Source organism: Onychomys torridus, chromosome 12 (genome assembly GCF_903995425.1).
Source record: "Onychomys torridus chromosome 12, mOncTor1.1, whole genome shotgun sequence".
Classification (NCBI taxonomy): Eukaryota; Metazoa; Chordata; class Mammalia; order Rodentia; family Cricetidae; genus Onychomys; species Onychomys torridus.
In genome coordinates, this window is record NC_050454.1 from 1,642,603 (window position 1) to 1,664,668 (window position 22,066).

At 54.3% G+C, this 22,066-nt stretch overlaps 2 protein-coding genes across 4 annotated transcripts; one reads left to right on the plus strand and one right to left on the minus strand.

The window, feature by feature from the left end:
* The first annotated feature begins 58 nt into the window (after positions 1-58).
* Positions 59-8,071, plus strand: Fam131a (family with sequence similarity 131 member A). Of its 2 annotated transcripts, none has more exons than XM_036203955.1 (6): positions 59-116; positions 1,012-1,154; positions 4,587-4,680; positions 5,313-5,495; positions 5,638-5,754; positions 7,045-8,071. In XM_036203955.1, the coding sequence occupies exons 3-6, from the start codon at positions 4,611-4,613 to the stop codon at positions 7,515-7,517; spliced, it is 843 nt and encodes a 280-aa protein (XP_036059848.1). In that variant the 5' UTR covers positions 59-116; positions 1,012-1,154; positions 4,587-4,610; the 3' UTR covers positions 7,518-8,071. The 2 variants fall into 2 exon arrangements, with proteins under 2 accessions (XP_036059848.1, XP_036059847.1); XM_036203954.1 differs by lacking the exon at positions 59-116 and adding an exon at positions 188-471.
* Positions 8,072-8,514: 443 nt separating this feature from the next.
* Clcn2 (chloride voltage-gated channel 2) lies at positions 8,515-21,956 on the minus strand. Of its 2 annotated transcripts, XM_036203951.1 has the most exons (24): positions 21,515-21,954; positions 19,242-19,398; positions 18,958-19,089; positions 18,513-18,641; positions 18,292-18,425; positions 18,110-18,187; positions 17,954-18,032; positions 17,718-17,843; positions 17,545-17,629; positions 17,357-17,458; positions 16,312-16,396; positions 15,994-16,149; positions 15,606-15,675; positions 15,261-15,371; positions 14,781-14,994; positions 14,341-14,474; positions 13,937-14,109; positions 13,730-13,844; positions 13,504-13,577; positions 13,271-13,330; positions 13,114-13,152; positions 12,879-12,983; positions 9,153-9,239; positions 8,515-9,051 (listed from the first exon to the last, which is right to left on the minus strand). In XM_036203951.1, exons 1-24 carry the CDS (start codon positions 21,593-21,595, stop codon positions 8,857-8,859), a joined length of 2,721 nt encoding a protein of 906 aa, XP_036059844.1. In that variant the 5' UTR covers positions 21,596-21,954; the 3' UTR covers positions 8,515-8,856. The 2 variants fall into 2 exon arrangements, with proteins under 2 accessions (XP_036059844.1, XP_036059846.1); XM_036203953.1 differs by lacking the exon at positions 13,271-13,330 and having other exon boundaries at positions 21,515-21,956.
* Positions 21,957-22,066: the final 110 nt, after the last annotated feature.

Below are 22,066 nucleotides of genomic sequence, written 5' to 3' on the forward strand. Positions count from 1 at the left end.
AGGGGGGGGGGGGGGCAAGGATAGCCAGTAACCTGTCTTCTTTCTGGTTGGTAGCATTTCTGGGGACCACCACCTGGCTGAGGCTCAGGGACAGAGCCGGCTGCTCCAGCTAAAAGGTTAGTTGTTCTGTACATGGCCAGTTGGCACTGTGTAAGCTAAGGACTGAGCTGCAGCTCCATAAGCCCCAGAGAACTTGGCTAGGCCCCTGGCACTCCCACTTCCTCAAAGCTATGAGACAGGAGGAGTGTTCTCCTTATGTGACTAGGCACAAGTTCCAAGTGGGGAGGGGACTAGCTCAGCATCCGGAGCCAAAACAAGAATAGAACTGGGAGCTGAGCCTGAAGCAGTTCGAGCTTTGGGTTCTCTGCATCGACACAGCCAGCATGCCTATGATTTCTGTGCTGGGCAAAATGTTTCTGTGGCAGCGTGAAGGGCCTGGAGGAAGATGGACTTGTCAGACAAGTCGCAGAGGTGAGACCAGAGACCATGGATGTGATCTGGGAGGTGATGGGAAGCTGAGGAGGAAGGCACACCAGATACCGAGAGGAAAATCACTGTGGTGTAGATACTGGAACCAGACCCAGGCTGGGGCTATTAGGGAATGACTTAGAAGGGCGAAAACTTAAAAAACAACCATGGGTTTGCTGGAAAAGAATAGAGTCCTAGACCAGTTGAGATTGGAGAGGGAGGAGAGGGAAAGCGGGAGATGGCGGCAGTATTAGTGGAAGACTTTCATGTACTTTCCAAGGGCTGAGAAACTGGGGAAGGCAGAATTTACCCACCTTTGGGCTTCACCTTACGTTTTGATGGCAAAATATTTGTAGAGGAAGATGCCACAAAAGGGCAGAAATGTAGGATGGGGGTTTCAGGGTACGGGAGAGTACGTGGTGGTCTCAGATTGTCTGAGAGATGGGGGAAGGGTAATAAAAAAATGACATGGCAACATGATGAAAATGGGAATCTTGGTAGAAGTAGGGATCCAGACGAACCCCTTTTCCTCCTACTCTTCAGTGGCTTCGGACCCTGCCTGGGCTGTGGAGTGGATCGAACTCCCTCGTGGTCTTTCTCTGTCTTCTTTGGGATCTGCTCGGACTCTCCGAGGCTGGAGCCGGTCCCCGCGTCCTTCTTCTGTAGACAGCCAGGACTTGCCAGAGGTGCTGGGCCTTTTCTGTGCATGTTTGTGTGTGTGTGTGTGCGCGTGTGTGTGTGTGTTGGGGGGGGGGTGTTCACATTTAGGGTTCGTGTAACCCCTCCCTGTTCCTGCCTCACCATCCTGCTTCGGACTCTTTTTCCTGCAAGCGGAGGCGCTATCCGGCAGGCCGCCCCCGCGCCGGTCTGCTCAGCTCGGCTTGCTGCCAGCAGGCTGGCTTGCTAGCGCCTTCGGTGCTGACGTCAGCGCATCCCAGGCCGTATCCCGGGAGACCCTGTTGCATGGTGATGGGTTGCCACGGAGATATACACCTTTTCTCTGGGCCAGGGCCGCAGCTGCGCGGAGCGTCGCCCCTTCATGGATGGCAGCGGCTAGGGGAAGCGAGGGGAGGGAGGGAGAGCGAGCCAGGAAACACCCGGCAGGTTCTCCTTCCCACAGGCCTGGCCAGAGGCTATCGGCGCCAATCTGGAGGCCCTGTCAGCCAGGTACTGAAGGAGAGGGACGGACTGATGGGCCTGAGGTCAAGGGGCAGGTGGAGGCCTCTTGTGCCAGGTGGAACCAACCATGATGGAGGAGAATTAGGTAATGCTGGGAAGGGGGTGTGTGCATCAATTATGTTCAGCCAAGGAAAACATTTGCTGGGGCTTGTCAAGGAGCATTAAGTCAGGTACAGGATGGAGTTAGGAGCCCAGATGGATGAGAACTCTGACCCTACCTTCTCCTGCTCCCTCGGGAGTGACACAAGGCAGTATGGAGCAGAGCGGCACGCATGCCCGAGGGGTGGAGAGGCAAACGAAAGGAGTAAGTCTATTACGAAGTGACAGTTGTTACATTTCATGAGGCAAGGATGGCCCTCTTGGCCTAAAAAGCTGGTTCCTTCCCTGGAGGCAGGCAGGCTGCTTGTTGACAGGCAAGGTGGGGGAGCTGGATAGCACTGGGCAGAAATGACTTCAAGGAGGGCCAGGGACTGGCACAGCGCTCCTTATGGAGTCCTTAAGAGCCCGAACAACAGAGGGAGAGCCTAGGAAAGACGATATGATTTCTTTTTTAAAAAATTTAAATTTAAGGATTGGGGATTTAGCTCAGTGGTAGAGCACTTGCCTAGCAAGCACAAGGCCCTGGGTTCAATCCTCAGCTAAAAAAAAAAAAAAAAAAAAAAAAAAAAATTAATTAAGTGTATGCATCTGTTTGTGGGTTTGCCCATGGAGCCCAGAGGTGTTGGATCTCCTGGAGCTGGATTACCAGCAGGAGGTTGTGAGCCACCTGATGTGGGAGCTGGGAACCAAACTTGGGTCCTTTGTAAGAGCAGCAAATGCTCTTAACCACTGAGCCTTTTCTCCATCTCTCTAAAAAGTTTTTTTCCCCGCTGGGCGGTGGAGGCGCAGGCCTTTAACCCCAGCACTCAGGAGGCAGAGGCAGGCAGATCTCTGAGTTTGAGGCCAGCCTGGGCTACAGAATGAGTTCCAAGACAGGCTCCAAAACTATACAAAGAAACCCTGTCTCGAAAAACCAAATACACACACATACACGCCAAAAAAAAAAACAATTTTTTTTTCCCCCAAGATAGGGTTTCTCTGTGTAGTTTTGCACCTTTCTGGAACTCGATTTGTAGACCAGGCTGGCCTTGAACTCATAGAGATCCACCTGGCTCTGCCTCCTGAGTGCTGGGATTAAAGGCGTGCGCCACCACTGCCCGGGCAAAAACCAATTTTTTAAGATTAAATTTTAGTGAGCATACAAAATAATGGTTTTCATTATGACATTTCATGTATATGCATCATTGTACAAAATTTGAAATGACATTTTGATTCATTGTATTTTTGGGAAGCTGTAACACACATTTTACACACACACACACACACACACACTATATATATATATATCTTGTCTTGTTCATTCAGGCCATATGTTTACTTATTACCAGGCACTGTTTAAACCCTGGGTTGGAGCAGTAACCATAACAGACAGAATTCTTTAAAGAGATAAAGACCAACAGAGGGAGCCATATTTACACCTGGCAAGCTGGCTCCATTAATGGTGCAATGATAGAAAATAGTGATTAACTGGAGAGTCCAGTGAGAGGACAGAGGATCTAGGAAGGCTCCTCTGAGGGGTGACGTTTCAGTTAAAATTGGGAAGTTGGGAAAGCCAGCTTATGGGAAGTGCTGAAGCATGAAAGATCATATCCACAAACTTCTAGGCTAAAAAAGTAGCTTGGATGGTTAGGGATCAATGACCTGTGCCAACCTGGGGAGGGGCACAGAGGTTTTAAGGGCAGTGGCAGTGGGGACAGAACAGACAGACAGGAAACGGGGTCGGGGAAGGCTTGGAGGCATCATCAATAAGGATTATCTGTTATGGGGGTGGTAGTTGTTTGGATTTATTTATTTATTTATTTATTTATTTATTTATTTATTTATTTGGTCTTATGTAGCTCAGGCTGGCCTTGACTTGCTAGGTAGCCGAGGTTGACCTTAATCTCCTGATCCTCCTGCCTTCAACTCCCAGGTGCTGGCATTATGTACCACAGCTGCAAGAGACCAAACACAATGCTTCCTGAATGATAGGCAAGCGTTGTGCCAACTGAGCTACATCCTAGCCCCTCACTAGGTTTTAAGATCAGATACACACAGGCAAAGCTTAGGGGGAGAGTGGATGGTAATTCTGAGGTAGGGACCCCAGTGAAATGGAGAACGGTGGTTGATAAAAAGGAAGTTGGAAAGCCACATGTGAGGGAGAGAATGGTTTAGCTTTGGTTATGCTGAACGTGTGGTTCTGATAGGCAGCCTAGAAAGAGCTGGGACATGTATCTAATGACAGTAGAGGGAGAAGCTTGAGTCTTTACCTTAGCTGTCTCTGTCTCCTTTCCTTTCCTGTCTTGATTTGTTTTCTTCTAGACAGAGTTTCTCTGGGTAGCCCTGACTGTCCTGGAACTCCCTCTGTAGGCCAGGCTGGCCTTGAACTCAGTTCCGCCTGTCTCTGCCTCCTGAGTGCTGGGATTAAAGGCGTGCACCACCACCAGCACCACCAGCACCACCACCACCAGCACCACCACCAGCACCACCACCAGCACCACCACCAGCACCACCACCACCGCCAGCACCACCGCCCAACCTTTCTCTGTCTTCAGAGGTTCTGTTCCACAGATCTTCACTTCTTCAGCTGTCTCCTCCCCTGCTGGGAGCTGGGGAACTGGAGGCTCAGCTGCAGTTCTGTCCCTTGGGCCTGAGTCTCCCTTGCTCCCTAGGAGGACAGTTCATAGACTCCAGCTTCTTAGCCTTTTCTGCATGCCAGTAGCCACTAGGGCCTGTGTGTTGTCGTCCTGGCATTCTTCCAGCTCCCAGCTCCCGCTGATACCTTGTGATAGGGAGGAGCATGTTGGGAAGAAGGTCATTTCTGTCTGAGGGGCACTTACCTTCTGATGGTGTTATTCAAGGTGAATGTTGGAGACACAGTCGCCATGCTGCCCAAGTCCCGGAGAGCCCTAACCATCCAGGAGATTGCTGCGCTGGCCAGATCTTCCCTGCATGGTATGCACCCCACTTCCGTTCTTCTGCCCACTTTGTCTTTCTTTCCTCATGTCTTGTGGGACTGATTCCTGTGGGAATTTGCAAATCAATCCTAGCCCAGCCAGGCAGTGGTGGTGCATGCCTTTAATCCCAGCACTGGGGATGCAGAGGCAGGCAGATCTTGAGGCCAGCCTGGTCTACAGAGTGAGTTCTAGGACAGCCAGGACTACACAAAGAAACCCTGTCTCAAAGAACCCCCCCCAAAAAAAAAAGGAGAGAGAGAGAGAGAGAGAGAGAGAGAGAGAGAGAGAGAGAGAAAGAGAGAGAGAGAGAGAGATTCTTTGGTGCTGGAGAGATGGCTCAGTGGTTAAGAGCACTGACTGTTCTTCTAGAGGACCTGGGTTCAATTCCCAGCACTCATATGGCAGCTCACAACTGTCTATAACTCTAGGGTCCAACACCCTCACACAGACATACATGCAGGCAAAACACCAATGCACACAAAATAGAAATAGATTATTAAAGGAAAACCCCCAACCAATCCCAGCCCTTCTTCCTGCCCAAAGGAGAGACATTCTAACACTCTTCACCTACTTCCCTGCAGCTATTCCCTAGTCCTCCCCCTTAACCCAACTTCTCCGTCCCACCTCCAGGGATTTCCCAGGTGGTGAAGGACCACGTGACTAAGCCCACAGCCATGGCCCAGGGCCGTGTGGCTCACCTGATCGAATGGAAGGGCTGGAGCAAGCCCAGCGACTCCCCTGCAGCTTTGGAATCCGCCTTTTCCTCCTATTCAGACCTCAGCGAGGGTGAACAAGAAGCTCGCTTTGCAGCAGGTGGGTAGCGGCGAAGGAATTAGTCACAGGGCTGCTGCCTCTGAGCTCACTGGATCTGGCATGGGGGCTGGAGTTTTCCCTCAGGGACATCTCCTGTCTTAGCTCAGCTCCTGTGCCAGTGAATGCTGTGTCTCTCTGACAGGAGTGGCCGAGCAGTTCGCTATTGCAGAGGCTAAGCTCCGAGCATGGTCTTCGGTGGATGGGGATGATTCCACCGACGACTCTTATGATGAAGACTTCACTGGGGGAACTGACTCAGGTGAGGACCACTTTGTACTGCTGCTTCCACTTGGGGTGGGCATGCCTGGTAGGTGTGGTGACTCACTCTAAGCCTCCCAGAGGCACCATTTGCCTTCCAGATAGGAGGAGGAAATAGACTGCCTAGGCTGACCTTGACACTCCAAGGCCAAAGGTCACTGGGAAACTAGCAGTTTGGAAATGGAACAGCTCTTTTCTACAGGCTGAACCATCTTTCTTCTCTCCCTATGTGTAGTGAGCCCTATAGTTCTCAGAATAAAGAAGCCCAGAGAACCTGGGGCCTCTTCCCGCCCCCCTAGTACAGTCATGTTTCCAGAAGGATCTGTGGTACCCTTGCCTTTACCTCTTTGAGGTGGCTTTGGTTGGCCGTGGCAGGACAGATGAGTACAGTACCCAGCACCTCCCAGGGCAGTGATCCCAAGCAAACAGGAAGGCATGCTGGGCCTGGTCGGCAGGATTCTGGCTTCAGCTCAGCATCTTTGTGTTCTAGCCTGTGGGTCTTGCTTTGGGCCAGTGCTTGCAACCCTGGGGGCTGTGCAGTCCTCCTTTCTTCTTCGATCTGGGACTCTGTGGCTAGCTTTCCCTGCAGCTCTGGTGTCTGGCTTCACAGGACCCCTACCTGCAACCCCAACCCTTTGTCTTTGAAGATCACCTATTAGTTCCTGCTCCTCTAGATAATTAACAAGGTTTTCAAGGCCAAAACCTGCATTTAAAGCACTGTGGTCCAGAGGGGACTGATTTGAATGCTTAAGGCCAAGGTGGAACTCCACAAGTATTTTCTGATTCTTTTTTTTTTTTTTTTTGTCTTTTTTAAAATTTTGTTTTTGAGCAAGGGCCTCAGGCTACTTTAGTATGTAGCCCAGGCTAACTTTGAAAGTGTGTGTGGAATCTTTGAGCAAATTTTTAAAAGTGCATAGCTTTTTCTGGTGGGCACAGTCCCATGCTTTGGATGCCCTACTTAGGGAGCAGAACCAGGCAATTCAGCAAGCTTCACTGTTTTGAGCAACCTGTGTGATCACACAGCAGGCCTGCATTTATCTCCTCTGTCTCAAACTCTTGTTCTAACACTATAAAGTAAATATTAGAATTTCTAATCCACCATGAAAGGAACGAAGGCATCAAAAATTCAGGCTTGTTCGGGTTATCCAGTTCCTATGGACACTCCTGTTGACCCCTGCCCCCACAGCTATGATGGTGGGGGAGGGGGTGGGAAGTCTGTGGCCATGTGACTTCCGACTGAAATGAGGTTGGCAAAGCTGTGTTTTCTTTTTCTTTTTTCTTCCCTTCACAGACTTGACTGGGTCTCTGGGGCCCCACCTCCAGGACCTCCTCACAGGTCGTCGATTCTCCCGGCCAGTGCGCCAGGGCTCTGTGGAGCCAGAGAGCGACTGTTCCCAGACCGTGTCCCCAGACACCCTGTGCTCCAGTCTGTGCAGCCTGGAGGATGGGTTGCTGGGCTCCCCGGCCAGGATGACCTCCCAGATGTTGGGTGAAGAGCTGCTCCTTGCCAGACTGCCCCCCAGCCGGGAAAGTGCCTTCCGCAGCCTGGGTCCATTGGAGGCCCAGGACTCGCTTTACAATTCATCACTCACGGAGTCCTGCCTTTCCCCTGCCGAGGAGGAGGATTCTTGCAAGGACTGCCGGCTGCTCTGCCCACTGCCTGTAGGCAGCTGGGAAAGGCAGCAGCAGCAGCAAGTCTCTGACGTGGCCTCCTCTGGGGTCACATCCTTAGATGAGGATGAGGTGGAGGCTGAGGACCAGTGACTCAGACATGCCCAGTGGTGGCATGTTTCCCCTGGCTGCTGCCTGGGGCAGAGCCTCTGCGGCCACAAGCTCTGGAGCTCCAAGGGCTTCTGGGAGCGCTCACTTCTCCATTGTGTGTTTTGCATGAAAGTGTTTGGAGAGGAGGCAGGGGCCAGGTTTAAGGGCGCATGTACTGCTTCCACTCTTGGGGTTTGCCGGGGATTGCCCGGGACCCCTGGGGCATGGCTACAGTTGTGGCAGACAGTGACGTTCATGTTTCTTGAATCCAAAACGTCACATTTCCTCCTGGGACGTGAACCTGAGGGGGTCGTGTGGCTGGGCTGGGAGGGTGGGGATGGAGGAAGCCTGGCCACCACCTCCACCCTCCCTTGGGCCCTTCTCTTCTGCTTCTCTGTTCACTGAGTCCACACGTTTGACTGAACCACCTGCACCCATGGGGCTGGCTCCTGCCCTCCTGGAGTCTACAGATGGAGCCATCCCCGAAGGGTCCCCTTGCCCAGCTGGGCGCTGCTGTGCTTCCTCTCCAGTCTCTAAACCTTTTTTTCCTAAAGACAGGGGGTTTCTGGTCTGTTCTTTGAGCCGATCTTCTCTGGGAGGCACTGGAATGATGAAAGGGTGTGCCCTCTCCCCCTTCCCTGCCCCTCCGTCCCCTCAGCCCTGGCCCTTTCCCAGCATGGCAGGGTCCGTGTGGGCGCCTACAGAGTCCTCAGTAGGGCGGAACTGGAAAAAGGAGTGCCATGTTCTCTCAGAGAGGACCACAAGGGGGCCACCTGGGCAGCAGGAAGGTTTGTGCCAACGAATGGACAGTCATGACGGGGTAGCTGTCCTTGGGAAAGAAGGCAGTGCTCTTCTTGGGGGAATGGAAGGCTGTAGCCAGTGTTAGGGGGTGTCACAGGCAGGTGTTGCTGGTCAGGCAGTGGAGCCCTCGGGCATGAGTCTCATACGCTTGGGCAGGTAAGAGGATCCAAGATGAAAACATGAGCCAATAGCACAAGTGTTCTATACATGAGTGGCTAATTAGGTGTTTACTTTATTCTATTGTTTATTAAATTAATATAAAAATCTTTGTAAATTTCTATATACATCTTGTCATTGGAAGTTCCAGTATAAACCCATTTTTAGTTCTGCCCTTTTCTCAAAGAGTGGGCAAGGGCCACATGACCGTACCTCATCCTACCAGGGAGGGCACTGCTGATCCTCCAGCAGGCAGGTTGAGTTACATTCCAGGTAGGCCCGCTGGAGGACGGAGGAGCTGGCAGCCCACAGCTAGAGTGGACTTGAGTTCCAGCTTCTGGTTGCTGCTGCTTGCAGAAGGAATATGGGCCATCCAGTGAGGGGTTCACTGGCACTTGTCATCACTATCAGAGGGACTGCCCTCACGTGGGAGGCCGTGGCGGGATCTCGGCCCCCAGAGCACATGTACTTCAGTGGTCTCTGTGTCGCTGCTGCTGGTGGCGCTGTCCCGGAAACTGGCAAGGGGTGGCCTGACTTTTACACCCTGTGCTGTGACAGAGCCCTCAATAGCCTTCCGGAGCTGGAAAGGTAAGAGAGTCGGGCATCTGCTCCCTCCTCAGACCCCTCCGGCACCTCCCCTGGGGGAGCCATGTGGAAGTGGCCTTGGCTCTGTCATCTCACCTCCTTTAGGGTCACGATTCCAATGAGTCTGCCGATGCTGGTGACGTAAGCATGGTCCACTCCCAGCAGTGAGAATATGGTGTGGGTCTGCAGAGCAGGGAGAGGAAACACCGAACTTGACATTCAAAGGGGCAGCTCGGAAGCACAGGCAAAGGGGTCCAGGTCAAAATGGGGGTGTGTGGAATAGAACTGTGGGAGGCACTGACGGAGGGAGGTGCCATGAGAAGGTCCTGCATCCCAAAGCTCAGAACCCAAAGCCTCGAGGCTGCTTGTGTTGTTTCTTCCCCAGCGATCAGATGTGACCACCTTCACATTATCAGCATTTTCCATTTGCTGTCTTGCAAAGAGCTGGCAGCATTTCCTGGAATTTGTTATCTGCTGTTCTGGGTGGACTTGTGAACCTCTTGACATAACAGGTGAACCAAGATGCGCAGCACTAACGGCTTCCTCAGCACCTCATGTCTTGTCTTAAATGTTTTCTCACACTAACTTATGGGAAGGGGCTTAGGAATTTTCCCCATTTCCTCCATCTGGAATATGAACATACTTATAAAGAAGCAATGGTCTCCGTGTTTGCTGGTTCTGGGGATCAAAGCCAGAGCTCTACCATCCATGCTGGGGAGGTCTCCTACCCCACCAAGCTGTGGCTCCACTATTAAGTTCAGTTTTGCTTCTTTTGGAAGGTCTCACTAGTTTAGCCCAGGCTGGCCTTGAACTCATAGTCTGCTCTTGCCCCAGCCTCCTAAGTACTGGATTATAGGTGTGTGGTACCACACCCATCTTAGAAATTCAGTTTTTTGGTGGCGCACACCTTAGTTCAAGGCCAGCCTGGTCTACAGAGCCAGTTCCAGGACAGCCAGGGCTGCACAGAGAGATGCTGTCTTGAAAAACCGAAAAAAGAAAAAGAAAAAAAAGCAACTCATTTTTTGAAGAAGTCATGTTTCTTCAAAACCTACAGTTAGCAATCTCTTGTTATATAACTTAAACCCTACATGCTACAGATTAGCCTTAATTTAGCCTTACCAGGATCCTTGGGAGAAGGTCTGTTCCTATAAGGTATGTTACTGTAATCTTAGCCTCTGGTCATATAATCCAGCTCACCTTCTCCAAGGACCCTGTTAAACAGTTCTCTTATACCTTCTTCCCAACCACAGTGATGACCAAGCAGCCAATGTGCTTCTGTAGGTCTGTGAACAATGTGTGTCTGGCAGCCGCCGCCAGGCTGACTGCTCTACGTCTGTGCCATCCTCCCTAGTCATGCCTCACGGTGGTCCTCACCAGCGCTGAGGCAGCAGCAGAATGAGCTTCCCTGCTTCCTGCCTCCCCGCTCACCGGCGGGGATCTGCATTCTATGGCTTTTTTTAAAACTTGAGCGTCACCCAGGACCCCCTAGAATGGCCCACGCCAGCCTGCCATTCTGCTGCACCTCGTTTCCAGGCTTTACATGTCTTGATTTTGTTTGTTTGTTTTTCAAGACAGGGTTTCTCTGTATAACAGCTCTGGCTGTCCAGGAACTCACCCCACAGACCAGGCTGGCCTCGAACTCACAGAGATCCGCCTGCCTTTGCCTCCCAAATGCTAGGGTTAATGGCATGTGCTACCACTGCCTGGCCAACTTTTCTGTTTTGAAGTAAGGTCTCACATATCTCAGGATGACTGAACTTGCTATATAGTTCCTAGACGACTATCTGATCCTCTACCTCCTGAGTGCCAGCATACACCACCATACTCAGTTTATGCCACCTCTACATAGGTAAGGAAACCCAGACAGGCTAACTAACTTGCTTAACTTCTACAGCCGAGTGAGCTTGTAAGCAGCAGGGAGAGGATTTGGGTTAGCCAGTCTTGCCGTCATCCTGGCACTCTGGCTTCCTCTCTATCCACTGTAGCTAGCTGCCACCGAGGGGTTCCTAACTAGTCTCATGGATTCTGACCCTCTGAAAGTCCCCCTCCAGAACCTAAGTGGGTTACTGCTTCCTGCTCTCTTAATAAGTAGATTCTAATTTAGACTCTAATCTCTAGAATTCTAATCTTGTATGTTATCACTCCAGTTCTTTGTACTTTTGTTAGTGGTTCTTCAGCGGCTTCTTCCCCCTCCTGTGACAGTTTAAGTTTGTAACAAACACCTACTTTGTTCTTTTTCATTTTAATTTAATTGGACACCAGGGAGCCCTTTGGAGGGCCCAAATTTCTTAGGCCTGGGAACAGTGAATTGCACTGACAAGGAAAGGACAGCGTGGCCTTCTGAATTCTGAGAGCAGGGCCAGATCTGTGCCCTGGGCCTGACTCTGCTAAACTGATGCAGACAATGGATTTTCTCACCGAATCACTTAGTTAAGGCAGGCTTTTGGGTTAGACTGTTTCTGGTCGGGGCCAGCTCGGCTACTTCCCACGGGCTAGAGTGAGAATTCAATTACGCGTGTGTGAAGATCTTAGCATGGTGCCCAGCACACAGCAAGCAGTCAAGGCATGCCAGTGTTCTTATCATCAAAATTATGGATGACAGAAACAAGGGTGTCACAGCTGGGTATGATGGCATGTGCCTGAAATCTCCAGAGACACCAAGGCGGGAAGATTGTCAAGCGTTCGAGGCCTACTTGGGCTATGTGAGATCCTGTCTCACTAAAGGAAAAAGGAGATGGCTGGTGCCTGGGGAAGAAAGGCAGCTTGTAGTCTGGTCTGGCCGATCTCCTTTTCCTTCGCCACAGTACCGCAGTTCCCCCATCTTGATCTAAGGCCTTTATTTAAAAGGGTCTAAGTTCCTTTATTTTTTGCTGTACTGTCTTTCTTTTGTCTCCTCTCCTTCCCATCATGGGCTCTGCTTGTACGTGCTATGCTGACTTTTTAGCAACAGTCTGTATCTAAGCTAGCCACCCAAGCTGGGGACCACTGACCCACACCTGTCACTTTGGCCTGTACCTGCCAATGGAGGCTTACACATTAAGTCTGTTAAGGGGTTGGGGATTTAGCTCAGTGGTAGAGTGTTTGCCTAGCAAGCGCAAGGCCCTGGGTTCAATCCTCAGGTCACACACACACAAAAAGTCTGTTAAAAAAATACCCCTTGGCTTTGGCTGGGAAGCCTGCATTCCCTGCCTTTACAGGGCAGCTTTCAGGAACCCAGTGGTGCCAGCTACCCCACTCTTGGGAGCCCCTGCCTACCTCCATCCACCTGTACTTACTCGTCCTGCTCCTGCCCCCTTTGTGGAGGAACAGCCTTTCTGAGTCTGCTCCACCAGTTTTCCTTTGACATGCCTGAAGTCAGACTCTCGGGGTCTGACATTCCAAGCCCCCTACCGACGTCTCTCATGTTTGTTTATCTCTTCCCTGAAGTGGCCTCACCCTTCTCAACTGTTTGTTAGTCTGTTTATTAGATTTTCTTATCTGGCCTGTTTCTCACCACCCCCCCACCCCTTTTTTTTCCAGCGTGGGTGTGTGTCAGCCTTGCTGGGTTCTGCCAACCTCCTGCCTAGCTCTGACCCTGGCCTGGCCTCCTGGCTTCCACCCAGTTCAAACTGTGTCTTTGTTGCTGCTTTGGTCCAGAATTCCCTGGGGTAAGTCTGAGCAGAGGAAAAATGATGCCTGGCTCCACCAAGGAGCAGGACAGGGCTGAGGAGTCCTGGCTCCCAGGCGCTCATGGCCTAAAGCAGGATGTTTTAAAGGACGGCATCAAGTCTCTCATGCCTCCCTTGCATACTATCACACTGGTCCAGACCTACCCTGCCCTACCTTGTGCAGAGAGGTCCGCTCTACCAGCTGGAAGGGCGCAGGGTCGATTTTGCAGTCGCTGAAGTTGACAGGTTCATCTAGTTGCTCTTCTTCCCACTCTAAGATCTGACGGCGAGACTGAGGATCAGGGAGAGGGAGTCTGACGCTCCTCTCAGCCCTTTTTCCTCCCTGTGATCCTTGAGCCAGGACGACAACACACCCAGGAAGGAAATCATCTCGTCTACCGCCACCTTACCTCCTCGGGACTCATCTCGCCTTCCAGGTCCGAGTCACTCTAAGAGGAAGGCAGGAAGGGAGGTGGATGTAGCCCTGGTTCTGGGAGGTTTGTCCCACCTGGACCCCGGCCCTCCCTGCCTGATGCTCCTGCGCTGCAGGGAGAGGGGCACACGTACCGCCAGGGAGATTCGGACACGCTTCAGCTTGCGCTTGTCACAGGATTCTGACTTTTCCAACTTTGTCAGAGCCAAAGCAGAGAGGTTATGGGGAGAGGGGGTGTGACGGGCGAGACAGAAGCCAGGAAGAAGGGCACACTGCAGGGGCAGAGCTGACAGGAGGGCAGAGGCAGGCAGAGTGGGAGAGTCAGAAGGGGGCTGGGCAGGCAGGAGGGGGTGTCCGGCCTACTCACTTCTGAAGCAGCCTCCAGAGGCGGGCTGCCACAGAAGAGGCTTCTGAGGGCAATGCCTGCTGACTCCATGTTGCCTGTGTTCCAAAGCCAGCAGGGGCAAGTTGGTTAGGGGGAAGGTGCAGAAGGCAAGGGGGAGGCCTTTCCAGCTCCACCCTATCCCCCGGGGCAGCCCCATCCATGCATGGTGGGCTCAGGCTTTGTCTGAGGTGGGATAGAAATGGCTCACCTGCAGTACTTTCCTGGAGGCTTGTGCTGTTGCTGGGCCCTCTCTTTAAAGCAGGCTTCAGGGGCTTGTGGGTCTGCCCATGGGATCCAGAGAAGGCTGAGTCCTCTGTGTTCACCTGCACAGAACAGGAAGGGGCCGGGGGTGTGCTTCAGAACCTCCCGATATGACACTTCAAAATCTGTGTGGTCGTGGAACATTTTCCTTTACCTGGAAGCGGACGGACGTCTCCGAACTGGGGGGGCTCTCCTGATCTGATGGTGGAGACGTTTGGGATTTTCTTAGCTTTTGCATGTGCTGCCTTCGGCGTGCTGGGCTCAGCTGGGCCCCCAGTAATGCTACTACCTGTGAGCGTTCGATGGAGCCCAGCAGGATCATGGACTCTGGGCAGAACAAGGGCGGAGGCTCAGGGGTGGAGAGGGAGCTAGCTCCTACTTTCGACCTTCTTCCCAAACCCAAGCTGGGGCCCCGGACACACACGGCACATCTAAAGGAAAACCCTGCCTGAGTCTTGACTGATACAGAACAAGGAGACTGGTTCTGGGCTCCCTATCTCTTCCTGAGCTGAGGCCCTAGGAGACGCTCGTAACACCTGGGACCCCTCTTGGCCTCACCAGGGGACTCCACTAGAGCCAACACCCGGCCCTTGGTCCTGTGCAGTGCCAAGCGCAGGTCTCGGAAGGTGCAGCTGAGAGCTACATAGGGCACATCCCGTACCATGATGTCCTCTACTCGCACCCGGTACTGCCTGGGGATAGAGTCAGGCATTCAGTGTGCGCTCAGCATGGAAGACTGGCCCAGAGTACCACCATCCCCGAGTCATGAGGAAGGCTGGAGAACCACAGGGGACAGGAGTGGAGGGCCCAGGCTGTTCTCCACCCTCCCTTTGGGTCAGTACAGGCCAGCTACAGATCTCCCAGGTGAGGGCATCTCTGACCCAGAGCACAACAGCTGGGATCTCAGCCTTACTAGTTTGGGATCTTGCTGGAGGGGGGGAAGGGTCCCGGGAGGCCTACCCCTAACTCCCACCCTCTTTGCACTGGGCCCTTCATACTGGTGGCGGCCCCAGCCCAGCTCAGGCAGGTAGGGCAGCTTCTTGATGCGGATGATGCTGTCATAGAGGGAGGGCTGCAGACTCTGGGCGACAGCGTTAGCCAGGATGACCGCGATCATGACAGGCAGAATGTGGGCGATCTGGCCCGTGAGCTCGAAGACGATCACAGCCGTGGATACCGTGTGTGTCACTGCTCCGGCAAGTGCGGCTGCCCCTGGGGACAGCCATGCTCAGTCCCCAGGAGACTTTCCCTTCCCCAGGGCAAGGGTTGCTTAGAGTCCCTCAGGGTGGCCCCATAGAGTGCTTGGGCCTACGGCCCTGCCAGCAGGGGGCACCAGAGCCTCAGAGTCTGCCTGGGCCAGGGGTCTTCCAATGCAGAGGCAGACTTGAGGCACTGCTGGACTGGAAATACGTGCACAGCTGTGCAATCCCCTGGGTCTGCTCCCCAGCACCACAAGGCAAACCGAACTGGGTGCTCACCAACCACGGCATAGCCTCCAGGTACAATCCGGTAGACACTGCTATCTGTGTGGATCCCGTCTGGGAACCAGGCGGCCATGCTCTCACCCACCAGCCGCCCAAATGCTGCTCCTTCAGGGAGGGTTTTAGGAAGAGAAAGAGGTAGTGGGGGAACACTAGGAAGAGAGAGGGTCAGAGGGTGGGGGAGGGGCCAGTGGGCGATTTAGTATAGGGGGCGATCCCATGGGAGTGGGGGGTTTGGGCTAGAGCTGGGTCAACACACACTCCTGGCAGAGAAGGGATCCACAAGGAACAGACAGGGGCTATGAAGGGTGCAGGCTGGAAGGCAGGCAGCTGCAGACTCACCAATGACAAAGACAGGCATGAAGGCCCCACAGGGCACTGGGATGGTGGTGGCCAGTGCAGACATCCAGAACTGTAGGCAGGATGGGTTCAAACCAGAGGCCTCAGGGAAGGCCTTGCCCATCTACCAGGCACAATCTTCCCAGCTAACCCAGAATCCCCAGAGGTGAAGGGAAAAGACAGGACTCTGGAACCAGAAGGCTCGGGTTCAAATCCTCTCACCCAACTAACTGCTTTGGCAGTTACTTCGTGTTTTGACTCCCATCTTTAAGACAGGGGTAAGGGTACCTTTCTCATAATGTTCTGAATACACGGTAAGTGCTTGGGATAGCCCCTGCACCTAGTGGCCTGGGTAGACATTGGTGGATTCTAGCCGTGGTGGGAGTCTCACCTTCATGAGAATGAAGATAACCAGAGTGAGGAAGACATTGGCACGTGGTGGGCTCCAGGCCTGCGATGTGCTCGGGAGTTCTAGATCCTCTACCAGGCCCTGGCGGACCCATGTCCGGTTGTCAAACAGCGTGACTAGGGTTTCTTTCTGTGAGAGCTGGAGTGAAGAGAACGCTGTAGGCTGGGGCACAGGACCCCAGGAAGAGGCCCGTAGGGGTCCACGGGTACAAGGCATCCTGGGCATGCTGGGACTCTTGGCTTTGGAAAGGAATGCATCTGGGTATGTGGGGTGGGGGTCACATTTCTGGGATAGGGCTACCTGTCCAGCCATGAACTGTCCAAAGCCAGGGGGGAAGGTCAGAGTGGAGATGAGCAGAGTCACTAGTGCCGGGAAGAGCAGCCGTCTAGAGGCAGACGTTTGACATCATCAGATAAAAGGGACATACCTCCCAGGGGCTGATCACAGGCCAGGCGCCCTTACATACCTCGGGGCTAACATCAGAGCAGGGCTTATATATCAAGGCACAGAGCCTGAGAGCAGGCCCTTCTTACTGCGTTTGACGCCGCAGCTCCAAGGGTGACGGTGGACTGGGATTATTCTAAGAACTGAGTACAGGGTCCTTCTCTGAGCGTGCAGCAACAGCAAACCCATCTCTAGCCCTTTCTTGGACGAGTCTGAGCTGTGACCGCCTCGGCTCTCAAAAGCCCAGCTGAGGGGCTAGTAGTGTGAAGATTTAAAGAAGCCTCTGCCACTGTGACTTAAGTGAGAGCAGTGTGAGCCCGGCACACAGAGTTCAAGGCCAGCCTGGGCCACAGAGTGAGACTTTGTCTCAAAAAAACAGCGATGGTAGCGTGGAAGGAGTTCTGCAGAAAGCACTTCTGTCCCACGTGCCTTCCCATTCTCAGTTCTGAGATCAAAAAAATAGCCATCCACGCTGGCCATGGGGTAAACTGAGGTACAAACACGGTCTGCTACCTGGACCAGGCCTGAAAACCCAAGCAAACCTTGGTCTTTTATCCCAAGTGCTTCTGCCACTGACTTCGATTCAAAAGTAACAGATCCCAGGTGGTTCCCATGTGTGCAAGTCAGCATCAGCCTGGAAACACCAGCGGATTTCCCTAGCGTAGCTGTCTTTTACCTTTTCATCTGACAGACCCAGCGTTACACTGGAGCCATGGCTGGCTCAGAACTTGCCACAATCCTGCCTCAGCCTCTGGAGTGCCCGGATTGTATAGATAGGTGTGTGGCCCTGCGCCTGGCTCTTGTCTCATTTTGACTGGGCCTCTACTTCAAACCCTCAGTGGCCCCCTCTCTCCCTTAGACAGCCCAGAACAGCCTGGAAAAGAGTCTGTGGCCAACGTACTTCCTCATGAGGAAGCGGTTGATGGTCTTTTGCTTCCGCATCACCTGGACGATCTTCCGGTTCAGGTAGACAAACAGGGCTCCCCCGAAGCCACTGGCAATACTGGAGAAGAAAGAAGCACCAAGGTAGAGGGGAGGTCTTCTGGTGGAGACCCCCTCCAGCCCCACCCCCTCCCGGAAGCTCCTGACCCAATGACAGCAAAGGCTGGCAGCTCCTGCAGGTCAAAGGGGAAGTCGAGTCGGAACCGAGTTTTGAAGAGAGCAGTGATGGTTTCTGAGGGGAAGAAGCAGAGGCGGTGGCAGGTAAACTTGTGTCGCACTTGAACTACCCCAGATGCCCTCGCTGCCACCAACATCCCCACCTTCATCACGGTTCCAGACTGCCAAGACCCGAAAGATGAAGGCGCTGAAGGTGGCCGCAAAGAAGCCCCGCCAGTAGTTCCTAACAGCGAAGAAGGTGGAGGTGACCTCAATGCTGAATAGGACCCCTGCAAGGGGGCAGAGGACATCGGCCTGTGGACTTACTCCCAGGCGAAGAGGGGCCGAGGGGGAGGGGCCCACTGTGGGGCTATGCTATGCTGAGCGGAGCCGTGCCTACCTCCGATGGGTGCTGCAAAGCAGCAGCCCACTCCTACTGCGCATGCGGCGGCCAGCATCTCCGTGTTCCGGGATTCATTCTGGCAAGGGTTGGGGACACGGTGTCAGTTGGGGCTCAGCAGCCCCTGTCCCCCAGATCTTAGGGTTCTCCTCTTACCTCGTAGATACCCCCAAAGAGGGAGAGGAACTTGCTAAGAAGGGCAGCACACATGCTGGCGATGTGCACGAAGGGTCCCTGGAGGTAGGGGTGGGTTGTGAGTCGGGATGGGGCCTTCCGCACCTTGGCCTGACCTTTTCTTCCAATGGGAGGGACTCCTTCACTCCCCGACCTGCGATTACCTCTTTGCCCAGGGGCATCCCACTGCCCAGGGCACAGGTTAGCCCAATGACCTTGGCTACAAAGGTCTTGAGGGTGAGGTATTCTTTTAGTACCACTCCGCGAAGGATGGTTTTCATCTCGGGGATGCCAGACCCTGCGGACGGACATGTCCAGGAAAGCTGTCTGATGGGCCTCATTCAGGAAGCTTGGCCGCCCCTCCTCCCAAGCCACCCTATCCTACCGACAGCCTGGGGGGCCAGGATCTGGGTGAATCCAGCAGAGAAAGTGATGAGGACGACGGGGTAGGTAACCCAAGCCAGGTACTGGAGTAAGATGTTGGTGTTTAAGCCCCGGGACATCCACTGCTGAGCTGTGGGCACAGGACATGCTTGGTGGACTTCCAGTACACATATCCACACCTTGCCTGACACTGGGACACACTGATAGGACAAGGGCACAGAGCTGGGGCACAGAGAGATGGGGAGGCCCTAGGAGGCATTCACTGGGACAAAGCCCATCATAGATAAGACGGAGGGCAGGCAGGAAGGTGTGGTCTATGCGAGTAGCAGGCACTATGCCTGGAGATGGGCAGTCAGCCTGGCCAGACAAAGTGGCCAGTAGCCAAGTTACTTAAACAACTGTGGCATGGAGGAAACAGGTTGGCTGTTCCCAGCCTTGACCCTCACCCTGTAGACAGACAGCGATGGCATAGTCCATGGCCCAACTGACCAATGCCATGAGGAGCCCCAACAGGACCAGGAAGATCCAGTCTTCACCAACCCGGGACACTAGGAACTTGTGGCAGCGTACAGAACAAACTGGAAGCAGGGAAGGGAAGATCCATAGAGAAACTGGTACCAGAGTGATCCTACTCTTCTCTGTCTCTCCCCACCCCCCACGAGCAGCTCTAACGGTCTTTGCCTTCCCCAGGATAGAACAGCCAGGTCCCTGCCCCCTATCCAGATCTCACTGCGGCATCTGGCACATCGGCTCTGTCCATATTCCAGGAGCTCTGGGGGAGCCCGGGCAGAAGGGGACCCCTTCCAGGGCTCAGGCCCTCCCAGGCGAATCCGAGCAGCTTCCTCTTTGGCAAAGGCCCCAAGTTCCTGAGTGTACCGGCCATACATCTGGAGCGATAGACAAAATGCGGCATTAGCATGTGTGGCTGAAGTGGGGGTATGGGGAGGGTTCCTGGGTTTTGACTCCCCTTTGCTCAGCTCCCACACTGTGTACCCCATCTTGAATCCAGTTTTCACTCAGCTCGGAGTGTGGGAACAATGTACATTGTAGACTGCGGGGGCTGTCTTGGCCAGAGTGATGGGGACAGGCAAGGTACAGGGACACAACTCTGGGGGTGGTAGAATAATCAGTCCCCTCTTCTATCGAGCCAGGGGTGAGGGCACTGGGGAGGAGAGGAAGGGTCCAGAGCAGGGAAAGATGGAAAAACCTAAGGCACAGTGAGAAAGTGGGAGGCGGGAAGGTCAGAGAACAAGGGATGGTCAAGGGCGTATGTATGAGCAACAATAAGAGGCTGGTGGAGCTGAGGGCAGCCGAGCTGGGCCTAGGAGGTCCCAGCCCCAATCCTTATCACGTTCCCGCTGGGCCGTTGGCCTGTGACCAACTCAGCGGCACCCTTCCCACCCACCCTAATCCCTTGCCCTCATTCTCCACTCCCAAACCCCAGTGAACCCGTCAGCTGAAAGTGGAAAGCCTCTTTGGGTGTGTAAGGCAGTGCTGGGTGGTTTCAGTCCTCCTCTGGAACTGCACTTGGGACAAGTGACAGACCCTGGGAGACAGCAGAGGCTGTGGATGGCAAGGCTGTGACTGTGGACACGAGGCTGATGGGAAGGGACAGAGTTATGGCTGGACCTGCCAAGCTGGGCGTGTGTTGGGGGGTGGGGAGGAGTAGATTCTGGCTGCCACCCGCCCAGCTTCAGGACACAAAGGGCTCCTGTTGGGGTTGGGGTTTGTGGTGGTGGGGGGGGGAGGGATGATAGAGACACAGAGTGAGACAGAGGGCAGGGAGAAGCAGAGGGGAGAGGGAATACATAGGAAAGAAGAGCGGGAGCTGGGAGGCGGAAGAGACTGGAGCAGGTGGGAGGAGGTGAGGGCAAGACAAAAGGGTAGGAGGGAAGTGGGAGAGGCCAGAGCCCGGAAAGCTTGACCCTGAGAACTCACTTCAGAGACACAGGGAGAAGCGGCGGCGGCGGCTGGTGCAAAAGAGATGCCATTTCAGAGGTTAAGTGCCTGGCTCCCATGGCCAAATGTCCCTCTCCCTGACCATCACCAACAAAAGGGCTTGCCTCCATGAGCGAGCGTCAAGCTACTTAAGCTACCACCTCTCCCAGTTATCCTGTTTCAGACAGTCTCTGGTAATTGGGCACCTCCCTGACTCAGTTACAGTCCTCTCTAAAAGAGGTTCCTCCCTGCCACCTTCCTGGGCAAATTCCAGCCTAAGCTGATAAAAAGGAGCCAGAGGGCCCGTTTCTTCCTGCAGGCCTTGGGCCCCCCACCCTAGTGACATGAAGGTGAATGTCTTCCCCATAGTGGTGGCTATGAATCATCTCAAAGCTCAGGACCCCTGCTTCTTACGAGGTCAAGGGACACTCCATGGGCGTGGGTGCTGGTGGTGGGGTACCTGCCTAGATCCAGCCCGAACAAAGGTTCCATTTCTCACGCCCATTCCTACTTCCTGCGTCAACCCTAAAGCTTCAGGTGAGAAGCCACCTTTCCCAAAAGTTCAACTGAGGGGTTCTTGTCAACGCTGGACTTTGAGCCTTTAAAGGCAGGGGTGGGTTTGATCTGATCACTTGCCTACAACAGTCTTTGTGCCCAGCTTAGGGCCATGCCATAGTAGGGACGCAGGGAGGGTGTTGAATGTGGACAGGCGTGTGGACAAAGTTCAGAGGTATGGATGGTACTTAGAAAGGGTACTGGGGTGCTGTAACTTTGGGCTCGAGTGGTAACTGGGAAAAACAAAAACGTGTGTGAAGCGAGTAAGGGGAAGGACACCTGGGCCAAGCACCTGGTGTCATTGTCCTCTGCAGGCCACCAGCCTCAGCCAGAAACCAGCAAGCAGGTTTCCAACACTCCGAACCTGAACCTACAGCCTGTCGGGTCCCGAACCTCAGTTTCCACAGCTGAGGAAGGCTGAGGCCGGGCTATGGTAGGCCGCCTGTCCTCACACTTCCTAGGGCAACCTGCAGCAGTGGTGCCATAGCGCACCCCTTAGGTTTCACTTACCAGGGTCTGCTCATACTGCAGCGCCCGAGGCTCCATCCCTTCCCCCGCCGCCGCCGCCGCTGCAGCCGCCGAGGCCGCCATCTCGGCGCACTGTCCTCTTGCTTCCCTTGGCTTCTCGGCCTCTGGCCTTGACTCAGCTCCCGGCCCGCTGAGCCCGCGCCCTCACCCGTCCCGTCCCCTCAGCCCCGGCGGCCGAGCGCAGAGTGCGACGGGTCCCCGGGCGCGCGCCGCAGGCACAGCCTCCCGCTAGCGTGCCCTCCTCGGCGGGCGGGCCGAGGGCGGTGCCCTGCTAGCTGCTCCGCCCTGGCCCATCTGCAGGGGCGTCCGGGTCCGGCTGGGGTCTGCACGGGAGCCGCCTCCTGGTCTCCGGAGAGGCGGCAGGGGGCGCTTGCAATGCGGTCTCGCACCCCTCCGCCCGGGAGGCGGGAGGCTGACCCAGCCCGGAGAGGGTGCTGGGGGCCGGGCGGGGGCGGGTCCGCTGGCACGTGGAGGGGCCGGGCTCCTGGGCCGCAGCAGCGTCGTGCGGGAGGGGCTGAGGATGGAGTGACTCTA

Excerpts from the sequence above, each read along its gene's own strand:
- Fam131a (XM_036203954.1), top strand. The coding sequence starts at position 384 with ATGCCTATGATTTCTGTGCTGGGCAAAATGTTTCTGTGGCAGCGTGAA. Across the intron at positions 1,155-4,586 it reads ACAGCCAGGACTTGCCAGAG|GTGAATGTTGGAGACACAGT; the intron begins GTGCTGGGCCTT and ends GTGTTATTCAAG. Across the intron at positions 4,681-5,312 it reads GGCCAGATCTTCCCTGCATG|GGATTTCCCAGGTGGTGAAG; the intron begins GTATGCACCCCA and ends TCCCACCTCCAG.
- Clcn2 (XM_036203951.1), bottom strand. The coding sequence starts at position 21,595 with ATGGCGGCCTCGGCGGCTGCAGCGGCGGCGGCGGCGGGGGAAGGGATG. Across the intron at positions 15,676-15,993 it reads TTATCTTCATTCTCATGAAG|TTCTGGATGTCTGCACTGGC; the intron begins GTGAGACTCCCA and ends TCCTGCCTACAG. Across the intron at positions 9,240-12,878 it reads AGCGGACCTCTCTGCACAAG|ACCCACACCATATTCTCACT; the intron begins GTAGGGCAGGGT and ends CCTGCTCTGCAG.